Source organism: Xyrauchen texanus, chromosome 3 (assembly GCF_025860055.1).
Source record: "Xyrauchen texanus isolate HMW12.3.18 chromosome 3, RBS_HiC_50CHRs, whole genome shotgun sequence".
Classification (NCBI taxonomy): domain Eukaryota; kingdom Metazoa; phylum Chordata; class Actinopteri; order Cypriniformes; family Catostomidae; genus Xyrauchen; species Xyrauchen texanus.
Window position 1 is genome coordinate 1324293 of NC_068278.1, and position 16935 is coordinate 1341227.

The following is a 16935-nucleotide window of genomic DNA, read 5'->3' on the forward strand; positions in this document are numbered from 1 at the left end:
ATTGTATCCATATTCATTTCTTTAAATCATCATAAATTATTACTAAACTAATCTATGGGAAGTAAACAATTAAAGTGATAGTTCACCCAAAAATGACAATTATCTCATCATTTACTTGTGCCATCCCAGATGTGTATGACTTTCTTTCTTCAGCAGAACACAAATTAAGATTTTTAGAAGAATATTTCAACTCTGTAGGTTCATACAATGCAAGAGAATGGGTGCCAACATGTTGACTCAAGAAATCACATAAAGGCAGCATAAAAGTAATCCATATGACTCCAGTGGTTTAATCCATGTATTTAGAAGTGATATGATAGGTCTGGGTGAGAAACAGATCAATATTTAAGTAATCATTTAATATAAATCTTAACATCACCAATCTCCTTGGCGATGATGATTTCAAGCTTGAAAAAGTGATTTCACACTTTCTAGCTCCATCTAGCACTCTGCAAACTCTACTAGGAAGTGTAATAGATCTTGAAATCATGATCGTTCCTGTAGACTGCAATTGCAAGATGTACAGTAACAAAGGAGTTCCCCTTCTGTCGCTCTCTCCACGTTGTGTCAGAGAAGCGACACTAGGGATCTCTCTTGAGCGCCGATATCCACCTCTGATCTATGAAAAAAGGCCAATGAGAGTTGGCAGCCGGTATTTGCATGTCCCGCCCCCGGACATACGGTTATTTAAGCGGCGCAAATACGGGAGTTCATTCAGAAAATTTCTTCGGAGCCGATGGTCTGTCTGCAGTTTGCTGCGAGTTACACACCACTAACGTTCCTGTTTCCTCTGACGATCTGCATGCTGTTGGATATTGACGCCGCACAACATCGGCTTTCTCCTTCACATTGCACAGCGTGCATTGTTGCCCCTGAGCACTTCGACAGCGCAGACACACACACACATTGTGTATTTAAAAGAGCAAATTTCTATTAAAAGAGTAATTTCTCTAAAAGAGCAAAACACAGCGGCGTTGAACGTCCTTTTCAGGACGCATCTTTTTCAAGATGCCCTTCCGCCCCTGTGTTTTTCCTGGATGCGGTAGAAGCCTCTCCGCTTCAGACAGCCACAGGCACTGTCTCGTGTGTTTGGGCCGCGATCACACCGAGGCGGCGTTTGTGGATGGTCTCCGTCCATGCTCGCGGCGATAGCGGCTCGCCTCACGGCCTGGCTGTCTATCCTCCCGAGCCCGAAGCAGATGAGCTCGCCGCTGCATCGGAGAGTGTGATGTCTGATGCTGAGGGCGTCCCCCTGAAACCAGCTCCTGCTCCGCCCCAACCCGGGCCCAGCTCTCAGCCCCAGCGTCGAGCACCCCGCAGGCGGCGTACGCCACCTGTCTCACGAACCCCCTCTAGGACCCGGAAGGCTCCCAAGCGTTCCTGTGACAGTCGACCCAGAGCCGAAGACGTTAGCTCCGGAGGTGGTAAGACCGCTCCGTCCCCCGGTGGAGGGCCGGGTGGAGAATCCTTTGTTTTTTCATTTGCCACACCCCCTGACGGGGGCTGTGGTACCCACATTCTCAATAAAAGAGCTATTTCCTTTGCCTCTGGGTCACCTGGCCCGCAAATGCCGTTCTCACAGCAATGTGCTTTCAGATTACGACAGTCCCGGTACACCGGATGCGGCGATCCTGCCTTCCGCCTGCCCACGACTGTCCCCCGGCCGGCCGGTTCAGACGAGTCCAGAGGACGCCAACATCAGACCTCCTCCTCAGTCACGAACCCGCCCCCTGCCGGGCGCGCGGAGCAAGGTAAGTGCTTTGAGTCTATTCTCAGCACCTTAGCCGACCGACGCTGCATTACCTGTTCCGCCCCGCTGCGAGACCCGCCGGGTACGTCCAAAATACTCGTCCCTTTGGTGCCCCTAGCGCAGAGCTGGGAAGCATGGCTTTCGCTTCCCAATGCATCACGCTGGCTGCACCGGACCATTCGACTCGGTTACGCAATTCAGTTTGCCCGGCTCCGCCCCTTCAGGGCGTCCGCTTCCGCAGTACACGGCAAGCACGCCAGTTCCCTGCGCACGGAAATCGCGACCCTCTTAGCCACGGGCGCGGTAGAGCCCGTCCCTCCAACCAAATGAGGAAGGGTTTCTACAGCCCTTACTTCATTGTACCCAAGAAAGGCGGCGGCTTACGACCAATCCTGGACCTGCGAGTTTTCAATCGGGCCTTGTTAAAACTCCCGTTCAAAATGCTCACGCAGAGAAATATTCTGGCTGGTGTTCAGCATCTAGATTGGTTCGCAGCGGTAGACCTGAAGGACGCGTACTTCCACGTCTCAATTCTGCCATGACACCGACCCTTCTTACGGTTCACGTTCGACGGCCAGGCGTTTCAGTACAAAGTCCTCCCCTTCGGCCTGTCTCTGTCCCCTCGCGTCTTCACGAAGGTCGCAGAGACAGCCCTTGCCCCGCTACGAGTAGCCGGCATCCGCATTCTCAACTACCACGATGACTGGCTCATCCTAGCACACTCTCGAGAGTTACTATGCACACACAGAGACCAGGTGCTCCAGCACGTCAGCCGCTTGGGGCTTCAGGTCAACTGGGAAAAGAGCAAGCTCACTCTGGTTCAGAGCATCTCTTTTCTCGGGTTGGAGTTAGACTCAGTCTCAATGACAGCATGTCTAATGAGCGAGCGTGTTCAGTCGGTGCTGGACTGCCTCGCTTCCTTCAAGCCAGGCACAGTGGTCCCTCTAAAAATTTCCAGAGGCTCCTGGGTCATATGGCGTCCTCCGCGGCGGTCGCGCCGCTGGGGTTGATGCATATGAGACCACTCCAGCACTGGCTCCAGACTCGAGTCCCGATACAAGCATGGCACCATGGCACGCATCGGGTAAGGATCATCCCCGCCTGCCTCAAAACACTCCGACCCTGGACAGACCTCTGCTTTTTACGGGCAGGAGTGCCCCTGCAGCAGGTGTCCCGACGTGTTCTGGTCACAACCGACACCTCCCGGTCCGGGTGGGGTGCTGTGTGCAGCGGGCACGCAGCAGCGGACCGTTGGAAAGGGGCCCCGCTGCGTTGGCACATCAATTGCCTGGAGTTGCTGACCGTCCTTCTTGCTCTCAGGAAGTTCCTCCCATTAGTTCGGGACAAACATGTCCTTGTGAGATCGGACAGCACCACGGCGGTGCTCAAGTCGCTGCGTGCCACTCACATCCCCGGCAAGCTCAACATCGTAGCGGACGCGCTATCACAACAACGCCTGCCCGGCGGGGAGTGGAGGCTTCACCCCCAGTCGGTCCAGCTGATTTGGGAATGGTTTGGCAAGGCCCAGGTAGACCTGTTTGCCTCCCAGGAAACCTCCCACTGCCCGCTCTGGTACGCCCTAACAGAGGCTCCCCTCGGGACAGACGCGCTGGCACACAGCTGGCCCTCGGGGCTGCGCAAGTACGCATTTCCCCCAGTGAGCCTTCTTGCACCGGTGCTGTGCAAGGTCAGGGAGGACGAGGAGCAAGTCACGTTAATGGCCCCCTACTGGCCCACTCGGACTTGGTTCCCGGGAACTCAGACTTCTCGCGACAGCTCCTCCCTGGCGAATTCCCCTGAGAAAGGACCTCCTCTCTCAGGGACGGGGCACGCTCTGGCACCCGCGCCCAGACCTCTGGAACCTCCACGTCTGGTCCCTGGACGGGATGCGGAAGAGCTAGCCGGCTTACCAGCGACCGTTGTGAATACAATCAACCAAGCCAGAGCCCCCTCTACCAGGCACCTTTACGCCCTAAAGTGGCGCTTGTTTGCAGATTGGTGTTCTTCCTGAACTGAAGACCCACAGAGATGTGCGATCAAGTCAGTGCTCCTGTTCCTACAGGAGAGGCTGGACAGGAGGCTGTCCCCGTCCACCCTCAAGGTGTATGTTGCCGCCATTGCCGCCCACCACGATCCTGTAGACGGCAAGTCTTTGGGTAAGCACGACCTGATCCTCAGGTTCCTGAGAGGCGCCCGGAGGTTGAATCCCTCCCGGCCAGGCCTAGTTCCCTCCTGGGATCTCTCGGTAGTCTTGGCAGGACTCCAGAGACCTCCCTTCGAGCCGCTTGAATCAATTGGACTCAGGGCCCTCTCTCTTAAGACGGCCCTGCTGATCGCGCTCGCCTCTATCAAGAGGGTCGGGGACCTGCAAGCGTTCTCTGTCAGCGAACCTTGTCTGGAGTTCGGTCCGGCAGATACGTCTGTGATCCTAAGACCGCGACCAGGCTATGTGCCCAAGGTTCCTACCACACCCTTCCGAGATCAGGTAGTGAACCTGCAAGCGCTGCCCCGGGAGGAGGCAGACCCAGCCTTTTCGTTGCTATGTCCAGTGCGCGCCCTGCACATTTACCTGGACCGCACACAGAGCACCAGACGCTCTGAGCAGCTCTTTGTCTGCTTTGGGGGACGGCAGGAAGGGAATGCCATCTCCAAACAGAGGCTCGCCCACTGGGTTGTCGACGCCATCACACTGCCTTATCACACCCAGGCCGTGCCCCTACCCTTGCGGGTCCGAGCTCACTCAACAAGGGGTGTTGCGTCCTCGTGGGCACTGGCCGTGGGCACTGGCCGTGGGCACTGGCCAAGGGCACCTCCCTAGCAGACATCTGTAGAGCCGCGGGTTGGGCAACACCCAACACCTTCGCAAGGTTTTACAACCTTCGCGTCGAGTCGGTTGCGTCTCGTATTTTCTCAGGTCCGAGCCCGTAGAACTCGGTAACACATAGACCGACCGGCCGGGTGGATCGCTTGCACCCAGCGCCCTTTTCCTGACGTCAAGGTAAAGTAGTGCGCCTTCTTCCCAGGGCGCCCCACTCCGAATCGGGACCCTGGTCGAGTCCTCCCCAGCCCTCCGGGTCCGCGGTTCAGCGGAGGAACTCGCCGACCCAAGCCACTGCGGGTACCCTGATGGCTACCCTGTACTGGTATAGGTGCTCTGTAGGTAAGGCCTCCTCCTCGGACTCCCCCTGTGTGTAATTCCACGGTTCTGTCCCCTTACGAGCAGACCCCCGTGTCTCCCTTAGGCAGTTACAGCTGCCCCGGTCGCCATGCTGTAGCAACTCCCCCCTTTCGAGGCTGGATCTACCACCGCACCATACTTTCCACACGAGCCCTAAGACGGCCGTGTGACGTGTCTACCACTTTTCCTCCCCAAGAAAAAGGGCAGGTGTGGTCTCCGCAGGGTCTGGGTAAGACCCCCTTCCCTATATGCGTGTAAGGGCCCCGGCCATGATTGTTCTATGCGAGAAACATAGAGAGAAAAGAGGCCCAGCCAGGCTGGCCTGTTCCCATGTTGGCAAACATCGCCTTGTTCCCCTTCCAGGGTAACTAGAAGGATTCCGATGTTCTTATGGGGCATTGGGGAAGGGTACGTGCAGCCAGGTACAGACAATGGATGAAATCCCTGCCCACCTCTGTATCGGCGGTTCACATACACGGTTCAGCGCATGGCATGATTGGAATGGGTCCCCTAGTGTCGCTTCTCCGACACAACGTGGAGAGAGCGACAGAAGGGGAACGTTTGGTTACGTATGTAACCTCCGTTTCCCGAGGGAGGGAACGACACGTTGTGTCTTTCCTCCGCCATGTCGCTGAACCGAGCCACTGTTGTGGCCAGACCATTTCCGGCTCCTCAGAAAAATCCTGAATGAACTCCCGTATTTGCGCCGCTTAAATACCCGTATGTCCGGGGGCGGGACATGCAAATACCGGCTGCCAACTCTCATTGGCCTTTTTTCATAGATCAGAGGTGGATATCGGCGCTCAATAGAGATCCCTAGTGTCTCTTCTCCAACACAACGTGTCGTTCCCTCCCTCGGGGAACGGAGGTTACATACGTAACCAAACGTTACACTTTGGTCTGTTCTCACCCAAAAGTGATTAGATTACGTCAGAAGACATGGATTAAACCACTTATTGATTACTTTTTGCTGCCTTTATTTTCTTTTTGGAGCTTCAATGCTTTGGACCTTGTTGACTTGTGTTTTATGGACCTACTGTATATGTATATTCATCTAATATCTTTGTTTGGCTTCAGCAGAATAAAGATAATCATACACATTTGGAATGGCATGAGGGTGAACTACCTCTTTAACTTTTTGAGGTTTTAAATGGATGATTTTACTTTGGGATGTGTGGCAGAGCTTATTTCATGACCACAAGTGGGAAAGCAATGGTAAAGAAAATGACAAAAACTTTTGAGGTGTATTGCTTGTAAATGTTACATTATGATTTATGATGTAAAAGTGTATTAGAAAATATAAAAAATTATTCCAAATACTTTGTAAATGTTTTCTAGAGAAATGTTTTTCCTTTGTCACAATTTACTGCTTTAAAAAGAGTTTTCAAAGGTTCCACTTCCAAAGTTAAGCATTTCTTAATAAAAATTTTTTTTTGGACTAAAGTAGAATACATCCTAAGCTTTCTTCAAAGGTATAATGTAAGGTTGTTTTTGGATCACACTTAAAAGTAACATGAAATGGAATATTTCCAAAAGTGTCCCACTTTGCCCGTATTCACCCTAGTATATCAAAAACTAAAATGAATTTGAGCCCATTTGTATTTTTTATTTTTAGAGTTATGAAAAGGTATTTTAGTTCAGTTTCAGTTTTATTTTTATTCTAGTTAACAAATTTTTTTAATTAGTTTTAGATTCAGATTTTGTTAACTATAATAACACTGATCTGGAGATATTATTCCCATTAAGAGTTATATGGGAAAGTATTGTTGCTGCCATTTAAATAATAATATTTCCATATCAATGTACCAAACAATTATGTCCCAAAAAATTTGATCTGAAGTATTACTGAAATTAGTTTTGAAGACAAAAACAAATTCCACCTATTAAATAATATTTTCCTAAAATGTATTTATTAATTAATTCATTAATTAATACATTTATTTATTATTTAATATTTTTTAATTTATTATAGATTCTGCACATTAAACAAGATAACACTGAAAAAAATTACAACCATCAGATTTAATACAAAACTAAAATATTGATGTTATATATTGATTTAAAAGGAAATTAAGTATAATATTTACAGTGTAAATGGTAAAACATGATTATTGACAACCAAGCCATTTTCTTTGTCTGCTTAGAAATGATATCTGAACAATTTTAAGCATTTATTTATTTCACGCTTAGGGTTAGGGGTCGGGTTTGTGCACAATTGTGTAATTGTGTTTCTTTAATCTACCTATGAATGGCAATGGAAGTTTAAACGATAGTCCTATTGGGAAGACTCTTTATCCTCACACATTCATTAAATCAGGCATTTCATCCAATCACAATACAGCCTCCGCTTTATAAGCCTACACACCAGTCTCTATTGTTCACATTCTTCCGTTGTGTTCACCCCCCTCCACCCCATATCCACAAGTTTAGGTCCCATCCTGGACGAGGGTAAGCTCTGCTCCCCTGCATCCAGAGTTTATTCTGATAGAAATACTCTTCATATTGTTAAACTGTAAGAAACTATTCACATTCCACGTTCATTGCACAAATAAAAAAAGAATGGATCTTGTTTTGCTGGTATATTTCCATGCAGGATAATCATCCACATGACTATTAAAGGTAACAGGTCTCATAAATAGGCCTTTATTAGCTGCTCATTGGAGTAACAAGAATGTAAGTGTATGATACACTCTGTACTACACAAAAATCAATAAAACATGAAAGCTCAAGTCTCTGATTCTTCAGTCTGAGCGGCTCATAAAATGAGCTGATCAAAGAAAATTTTAACCAGATTTTTAGTTCTCACTTGTAAAGTTTTTACTAACAGGTTTGCTACTAATTCCAGGCACCATAAACAGAGATAGCAATGACCACGATGAGTAATGATTACAAAACATTTACACAACTATGAGAATATAATGAGAAAATCTAGTACAAAGCTTTTCAAGAAGAGTGTCTTTTACATACTCAAAATAAAATGAGCACAATATAGTGTTCAGTTATGTCCACATCTCTAATTTGCTGAAAGACCAGTCTTTTCCTTGCTGGATAATGCGGGTCTAGCTGAATGTATTGTCTTTTTCTGGCAGTTTGGCCCACTCTTCTTTTTCAAACTTTTTAAATTCTATCAAATTGACCATTCGCTAAGCCCCGCCATTAAAGCGTTTCTGACCAATTCTATCTTAGAAACTGTTGCCCCGCAACCATTTCTCTGATAAGCGTTTGCCTTTTTACAATGAGAGTAATGTGTGTTTGACTAGATTTAAGAGGGATTTTAACGAAATGAGACGTTATAAGCAGTTATTTTCACTTACACTAATGTTATGAGGTTTGTATTCACTATTAAATGACACTTTTCTCTTTTCAAGTGACGGTGATATTTACATAAATTTTGATTCCCAGTCTCCACAATTTTTTATCAAATTACTGTATAATTTAACCATTTCTTTTGTTAAAAAGTCAAAAAATTATACCTTACAATGTCACTCTTCATTCCAGCCCACATAATAATAGTATCCATTCTGTTTATGAGAATATTATGCCAAAAACTGTGCCGTTCACGCAAATCTACCATTCATTCCTATGGGGAGGTCTGCAGAGCATGTCTGAGCGAGCGACCATAACTAAGGGGGCGGAGCCTAACGAAGGGTCAAGTTGAAGGCCGTCTTCTTCTAACTGCTGTTGTCACATCTCTTCACTGATATCCAATGGAATTAAGATCTAAAGTCTTTGCTTGCCACTTCAGAACAGTCCAGGGTTTTGTTTAAACACTCAAAAACACGAGTGAATGTAGAGCTTTTATCCTACTGGAAGACCCATGACCTTCGATAGAGACACAACTTTCAAACAACGAGTTCAACACTAATCTGTCTATCTATCTTGATAGATTTTGCATTTCACTGATTTATGTATTGATGGATGGATGGATGGATGGATGGGTGGATAGATAGATTGCTTCCTTTCCTCACTTAAGGAAACGAGGATGGAGGAATCAAAGCAAGACGGATTTGTAAAGTGGAAAGTCCTGCTCACTTACACGTCACATCAGAGTGCAGTCTTTGTGCGGCTGCTTTACCATGGAACGCTCAACGTTATGAGAAGCGCACCATGTCAGCATGCATAGCGTCAGTAAAGCAAAAGTGCAATCAAATTCTAAAAGAAAAAACCTTTTTTTGCTGCTAATAATAATTTTAATGATCAAATTTCCTAATAATTGTAACAAAGTTAATTGTATTAAATCTTAAAATAAACAGATAGTAAGTGAATTTGCTGTGCTACACCACAATCTAAATCATCAAGCCATTTCTAGTTTCATCTTCAGAACAGAGGGATGAAACCTGAGATAACAAACAAGTGAGAGCCAGCAGAGTGTGAGTGACATCTTGCTGGTGGAGTTACACCGTTCAACGCCTTTAATCTGTCACCATCTTGACAGAATTACAGTTAATGATGTTCACTCTAAATGTCAACGTGCCACTGGCCACTCTTTCATACGCACATGCGCGCACACACACACACACACACACACACACATGCGCACACACACACAGATACACCTTGTTTTTCAATGAAGAGGATGATATACTTCCTCTCTTTTTTCTTTTCTTTCTTTCTTTCTTTCTTTCTTTCTCTGTTTCTCATTTTCACCTGTTCACTGGTTTCTCTTGTCTCACGCCTGACTGCATCTCAGTCTTTCACCCCAAATGCGTGTGAATCCAATTTGGAATCTGGGATAAATGCAAAGGTGTGTGTGCTTTGTCTTCTTGAACACAGATGTGTTGACTTGAGATATACCTATACATGTCCACAGTGGTGGATTTAGGCATGGGCGACATGGGCAGCAGAGAGGCATCTTGAACCCCCACCACCACCACACCAGTGTCAACAACATTGGGAACATGCTGAAGTGGATTTCACCCAGCTAGTACCGCTACTGCTTGTCTAAAATGAGATGATCTCCAAACATTTTATGAGTTGTGTTGGTATTGTTTGTATTTAGATATGCTCACCATCACAGAGATGTGCAGCAGATGCATGTGTTCGTGCAGGACGCGTGGCTGTTCAAGTACAGTAGGTTGTGTGACCTGTGAGAGCTGCTCTGAACTGCTCATGGACACGTGGAAGAACAGCGTCCCATTCTCCAGCCACTGCTGCTTCCAGTGCACCTGCAAGATGTCTGCACCCGTCCCAGACATCTCTAGAGAGACAGAGAAGAGGATATCAAAATCAAAATATATCGAACAATTAATATGTAATGGTGATGTTGAAGAGTGCTCACATGCACTGGTTTCATTGAATAAAAAGTAATTTGCAGTTAATTGAAGGCCACAATAACCAAAACATTACTATAAATTCCCTGTCCAGTAGGTGGCAATATGCACGAATAATGTGAACTGCCAAAAACAAAGAAGAATGTGCCAAAAAATTTGTTAAATGTTGATCTGTTTCTCACCCACACGTATTATATCACGTCTTAATATATGGATTTAACCACTGGGGTCTTATGGATTACTTTTTGTAGTACCTTTCTGTGCTTTGAGGAACTTCACATTTCTGGCCATTCACTTGCATTGTATGGAACTACAGAGTTGAGAAATTGTTCTAAATATTTTAATTTGTGTTCAGCAGAAGAAACAAAGTCATACACATCTGGGATGACATGAGAGTGAGTAAATAATGAGACAATTTTAATTTTGAACTATCCCTTTAATGTGTAGTATTTATAAACAATGATAATTTTGCACATTAAATCATACTGTTCATTGATGTTTAAGTTTCTTATAGAGTGTCCAGAGACATTAGCCTAGTTTTGTGATGCTTCCTTGTGTTCCGACTTGTGTGTGTTCAGACAGTAATGATTCAATAGTGTCTCTGATTTAAACTTCAGTAGCAACAATACCATTAGTTGGTAAGTTTAATTAATTTCTATCAGGAAGACTTGAGTGAGATTTAAGATGATATTTATTTGATGAATATAAAACAGAAAAGTAATGTCTCTCTTTGGCGTAGGCCCCGTCTAACGGTCCGAAGAAGTTGTACTCGGAAATGTCATATCCTGTCAGAGATAGGAGGCAGGGGCGAGGTGCCTATCTCCGTGCAGGACGGGACTCAACTGGTGGTGGTGGGGTGGTGGAGGTTTCGGTGTTAGCACACTGAAACAGCAATGTGATAGATTGTGAGCAGACTTATAAAGCAACGGCTTACATGTGATTGGCTGGGAATTACCTAGCTAATGGTGCGATGATGTACAGCTGCTAGTCTTCCCATTAGAACTATGCTGCGCTTCAAACTGTCAGTTTCAAAGATTTAATTCTAAAATCTTTCATCTCAAATCTCATCACACAGAAATTTCAGGAAAGTTCATGCATGAAATGTATGATATATTAAAATGTTTTAGTAAAATATATGGAGGTAAATACTGTTTTTCACCACTATGTATTGTAATATTGATGCACACAAAAAGATGATTAAATCTAAATCTCCTCGTGCTCATTTCATGAAAAAAATCAGTGTGGAAATCATGAATGCCATGGTTGTTTTACACTAGATTTTCACTGTATTTTGTTTCTTGTATTAAACAATATGAATCTAATTGCCTACATCTGCTTTTTACCTGAAATGATGGTTGGATTCAGAACAAATAAATAAACATTCATATGTATACGTATACATAGTGGCAAGAAACATGTATGTGAACCCTTTGGAATTACATGCATTTATTTATAAATTTGTCTTAAAATCTGGTTTGAACTTCATCTAAGTTACAATATTGAACAAACACAATCTGTTTAAACTAATAACACAAAAACATTTTTTTATTGTTCTTGTACATATTAAATGCATCATTCAAAAATTCACAGTGTAGGTTGGAAAAAGTATGGGAACCCTTAGGCTAATGACGTTAACAAAAGATAATTAGAGTCAGGAGTTGGCAAACCTGGCATCCAGTGAAACGACCATTCGAACAAAACATTGCTGCATGCCTGAATTTTTCCAAAGACCACCCTGACACTCCACAATGCTACTGGGAAAATGTTTTGTGGACTGATGAAACTACGGTTGAATTGCTTGGGAAGAACATGCAGCACTACATATGGAATACATACTTCTGCCAATGTAGATATATTGTATGTAGCGCTCCGTGTTCTTACCAAACAATTCATTATATACAGTACACACACACACACACACACACACACACACATATATACATTTCTGGGCTATATTTCTCAGCTTTAATTAGATTTATTCTGTCCTGTTGTAATTTTTTTCCTCAGCAGCTACAGAGGTAAATTCCATTTTGACATCTTGACTGAGATGCATCACATGATCAAACACTCTATCTTGATTGACACTTATACAGTTCTCACTGCAAGTGTATCAAACCATGTTGGGTTTGTTATGACCATTTCTAGTTTTATCAGATTTCATCTGCTGTTCAGTGGCTTCATGCTTCGCAACATAAATAAATCAGACACTCAATTTCATTCTTTTGAGACTGTACTTTTTTTTTTATTAACTTTTATTTTATTATAACTGATAGTAATCTTGACTAATGTGGCCTGCCTAAACTAATGCAATGCTTGATTTGCTAAGACACACCACAGTTTTCGGTGCAATCACTCATAGAGACTTCTGAACTATTATTATTATTTTTTTTATATCTATTATTTTGGTGAAATATATCTCTGATTACCCTGCCCCGAAAGGACATGTATTAACCAAACTATCTGTTCATGGTTGCTTTACATGCCAGTCATATAGGTATTCCTGTCTAAGTGGGCAGTTCTTGGCCAGTTTAAGATGCAATCCACCCAAGATCTTTAGCCGTGGTCAAAGGTTTGTCTACACGAGACTACTCATATCCAAAACAGAACATGAAGTTTTAAGGGAATAAACAAAACATTCAGAACTCCAAACTCCCTCTCCAGTTCACCCAGAACATTTAAGCAAAGCTGCAAAAGGACAGCCCATTTAATTAATAAATCACAGATGGAAGGTCAGTTCACACCGAAAGTGATGCAAACAAGCACTTTTCTCATTCATATGCATTTTTATTGCAAGATATATCAATAAAAGCAGATTCACTTTCTTTATAGAAAACAGCCTACACCTCACAATAAAGTGAACTTCAGGGGAAAATAAAAAAGCCAGAAAAGTATGAGTGTGATCTTTAAAGTACATAAGAAAACATATACAAGCTCACATAATTAGAGCATAAAAACTTCAAAACACATATTTCTAAGAAACGATTTGCAAGAAAACTTTTTGCATCTCTCACTTTTTTAACTGCTCTCATGATCACTTGTTAGTGTTATCTCATTAGTGTCTTGTTAGTGTAGGGAGTGCAGTGTTTCATTTTTCATAAATATCATCTGCTCTAATTATGAGCAGATACAAAAGCAAGTCCAAAAGTAGTTTTGGTAACACATTATTTTAGACAGAAATTAATGAGTAATACTTACACTTGTAAGTGACCAGTTATGAACTAGTTTGGCATTATAAAGTATTTATTAAGCCTTTATTGACTGATTATTCTTTCTTTATAGCTCCTTTACATTTGCTTTTGTCATAACAATTCATTTATAAGCTAAAAACAGAACATCAATAGGTAATATTAATCAAATGACATCCTTTATATGTTCTCATTACTCTGTGTGAATGCATTATATGTCAAATACATGTAGAATGTATATAGTAATATTACAACAAAGCAGGGAAGTTTAGGGGTAGGTGTTGGTGTAGGGTGTCTGTGGGACTCTACAATAAACACAATGCAGTGATGCGCCTTTAATGAATGGTAGTATTTAATTAGGGGTGCAGATAGCAACAAATCTATAAAGGATGTATTTTGCACCTTACTAGCTATTAGTATCTTTTGTTTTTACCTAATAAGTTAATTGTTAGGGGAAAAAATTACGTAAAGAGTCTATTAGGCAAGGGTAAGAAATCAGCAGACAAAGGCCTAATAAATACCATATAATCCAAACAAGTCTGTGACAATTCCTTTACAAGTCCAATTATTTGTCATTAACTTCTGTCTAATTTCTGATCCCTAAAATAAAGTGTAACCATATTTTTTTTTCAAACAATACTGAAAAACAAAATAAATAGAATCTGCTGACTAATTACTGATGACCGATATTGATTTGCTGTGTTCCAAGTGTAGTGAATGAAAGTTGATGAGGTGGATGTGCTAATAAGCGCGATGGCTAATTGCTCTATGATAATTATCTGGTCCGGTGGAGTTCTAATATTCTGGACTGTGCTGCATTATAGATTTCCTTTTTAAAGATAATGCACTTAGAATATTTGTTTACCCACTGAGCATAATCCTAAATTACTACACATACATACAAATCAATGTGGAAGTGCATTTGCAGTTATTCAAATTCTGTAATCTGACATTTTTTTCTCACTGAAACAGGTTATTTAATTAAAGAAATGTAGGGCAGTGCTTGAGTTTATCAATCCGGAATGGATTAGATTGTGAAAAGTGGTCTCTGTATGACAGGTTGCTGGAGGGGAGGGGTTGGAAAACAAGGGGGTATGGTGACGTCAAAAGGAAATGAAAACGAAAGACGAAATTAGGTTGCAGAGGTGGGGTAATAACTGCATTTTGCTGGAAAATTACTAAAACAAAAGAAAAAAAATCTTTAAAATGATGCGCTTTGACCAAAAACATGCATAAAGAAAAGAAAATACAGTTACTTCTGATTTCATACTGATTTAAAGTCCTTAGGCAATGACATATATAAAATATGAATTTAAAACAACCTCTGTATACAAATGTGTTGTCTGCTGATTTTGATACCAGTTTTGCATTTAGCCTAAATCTGATTTCAGTAGGGTATCACGATAGTGGGAATGAAAAATCATCCATAGGACTACAGTAAAAAATGTATGTCTCCTTGGTGATCATGATTTCAATCTCGATTACACTTCCTAGTGCTTGACACTTGACGCATGCTAGTGTAATCAAGCTTGAAATCATGATCGCCAAAGAGACTGCTGTTAAGATGATAAGAGAAAAAGGAGTTATATTTTAGTCTGTTCTCACCCAAAACTAACTGGATGCCTTCAGAAGACATTGATTAAACCAATGGAGTCTATGGATTACTTTTATGCTGACTTTATCTCCTTTTTAAAGCTTCTGATGTTCTGGTCACCATTCAATTGCATTGTATGGAACTACAGATCTAATGTATTCTACTAAAAATCTTTGTTTGTGCTCAGCAGAAGGAAGAAAGTCATACACATGTATGAGTAAATGATGAGAGAATTTTCCTTTTTGGGTGATCTATTCCTTTAACAGAATTTTGCATAACAACGTGGAAGTAACATCAAATAATAAAGTGTGGATATTTAAAGTGGTCTGTAAACCTGCAGATCTGCCTGGGTCCAATAGCTGGTCTTTTAAATTCTTTAAAATGTTTACTCAGTACCTATTTGTCACATATTTTAAAGGTTTAAAATATATTTCCCATTAAAGTTGCCTAACAGGGTGAGATCTGTAAGAGAGCAACAAGCATGATATGATGATTAAACATCAAAATGATCATAAACCATAGGACTTTTGAGTGTCTTACATTTTCCTAGATTAATTTTCCTTAAAATATGATGTCACTTTAGAAAATCAAAGTCACAGCTGGGTGGGTTCATTTGTTTCAGCTGTGAGTAGTACATACCAACAGGGTGGACAGCAATACTGGTAATACTGTTCAGACAAATGAACAATTCATACAAAAGAGGACTTATTTAACACAACTCAGTAAATTTGATGTATATGTTTATGACAGAATTTCATTAGTTAGGGTGTCAAACAACCGCTGAAGACATGAGAAAAACACTTCTCTGAAAGTAAAATAATTGTATATGTTTGAATATGTGTATAATTTTTGTAAATATGCAACAACAAAAAAATCCTCTTGGGAGCAATTTCAGTTCATGTTTTTAATATAATATGAGATGAAATTAACCTTGAACAGAGAATAACCCTCCTGCTGAGCACACAGTTCACAGTTACACTACAGTTAATTACAGCCATGGCCAAAAGTATTTTGTGTTTCGAAAAATTTTCTACTTCAGTTGATGTGGTGTTGATTCACATTTTTCTAGATTATTGTGCAGAGTGATCAAATACATTTTAAATAATTGCTTTATCACAAAAACCCAAATTTCACTGTTTTTTGGCCCTGGAACAAAATGACCATCTAACATAATTGAATTAATCATATCAGCAGCACCTGGGAAAGTGTGAACGAGTACTAGTCAGGTGAAATCACTCGATCATTCTGATTGGATTATAAGAGCAGACTGATTGCTATAAAAGGAGGGAAGAAGTGCTTCCAATCATTGTGTTGTTGTTAGCAATGGTTACCTCTAAAGAAAGACGTGCAGCCATCATCGCTTTACATCAAAATGGCCTCACATGCAAGAAAATTGCTACAAAGAATATTGCACCTGAAATAACCATTTACCGGATAATCAAGAACTTCAAGGAGAGAGGATGAACTGCAGTGAAGAAGGCTTCAGGACATCCCAGAGTGTCCAGCAAGCACAAGGACCATCTCCTCCTGAGGAGTCAGCTATGGAATCATGTCACCACCAGTGAAGGGCTTGCTCAATATTGGCAGCAGGTTGGTGTGAGTGCATCTGCATGCACAGTGAGCCGAAGACTTTTGGACAATGGCCTGGTGTCATGAAGGGCAGCAAATAAGCCACTTCTCTCCAAGAAAAACATCAAGGACAGACTGAAATTCTGCAGAACGTACAAGGATTGGTCAGCAGAAGACTGATGCAAAGTTATTTTCTCTGAAGTCCCCTTCCGACTGTTTGGGACATCTGGAAAATCGATAGTCCGGAGAAGAAAAGGTGAACGGTACCATGAGTCCTGTGTCGTGCCAACAGTGAAGCATCCTGAAAGCATCCATGTGTGGGGTTGCATTAATCCAAGGGAGTGGGCTCTCTCACAATTCGGCCTAAAAACACTGCCATGAATAAAAAA

At 42.4% G+C, this 16935-nt stretch overlaps 1 protein-coding gene across 1 annotated transcript in view; it reads right to left on the reverse strand.

Moving 5' to 3' along the window:
* Positions 1 to 16935, reverse strand: part of LOC127633152 (astrotactin-2-like) — an 875437-nt gene that overhangs the window by 714803 nt on the left and 143699 nt on the right. The window contains exon 2 of the mRNA XM_052112037.1: positions 9938 to 10125. Coding sequence (XP_051967997.1) covers positions 9938 to 10125 — 188 coding nt within the window. The remainder of the gene's footprint in view (positions 1 to 9937; positions 10126 to 16935) is intronic.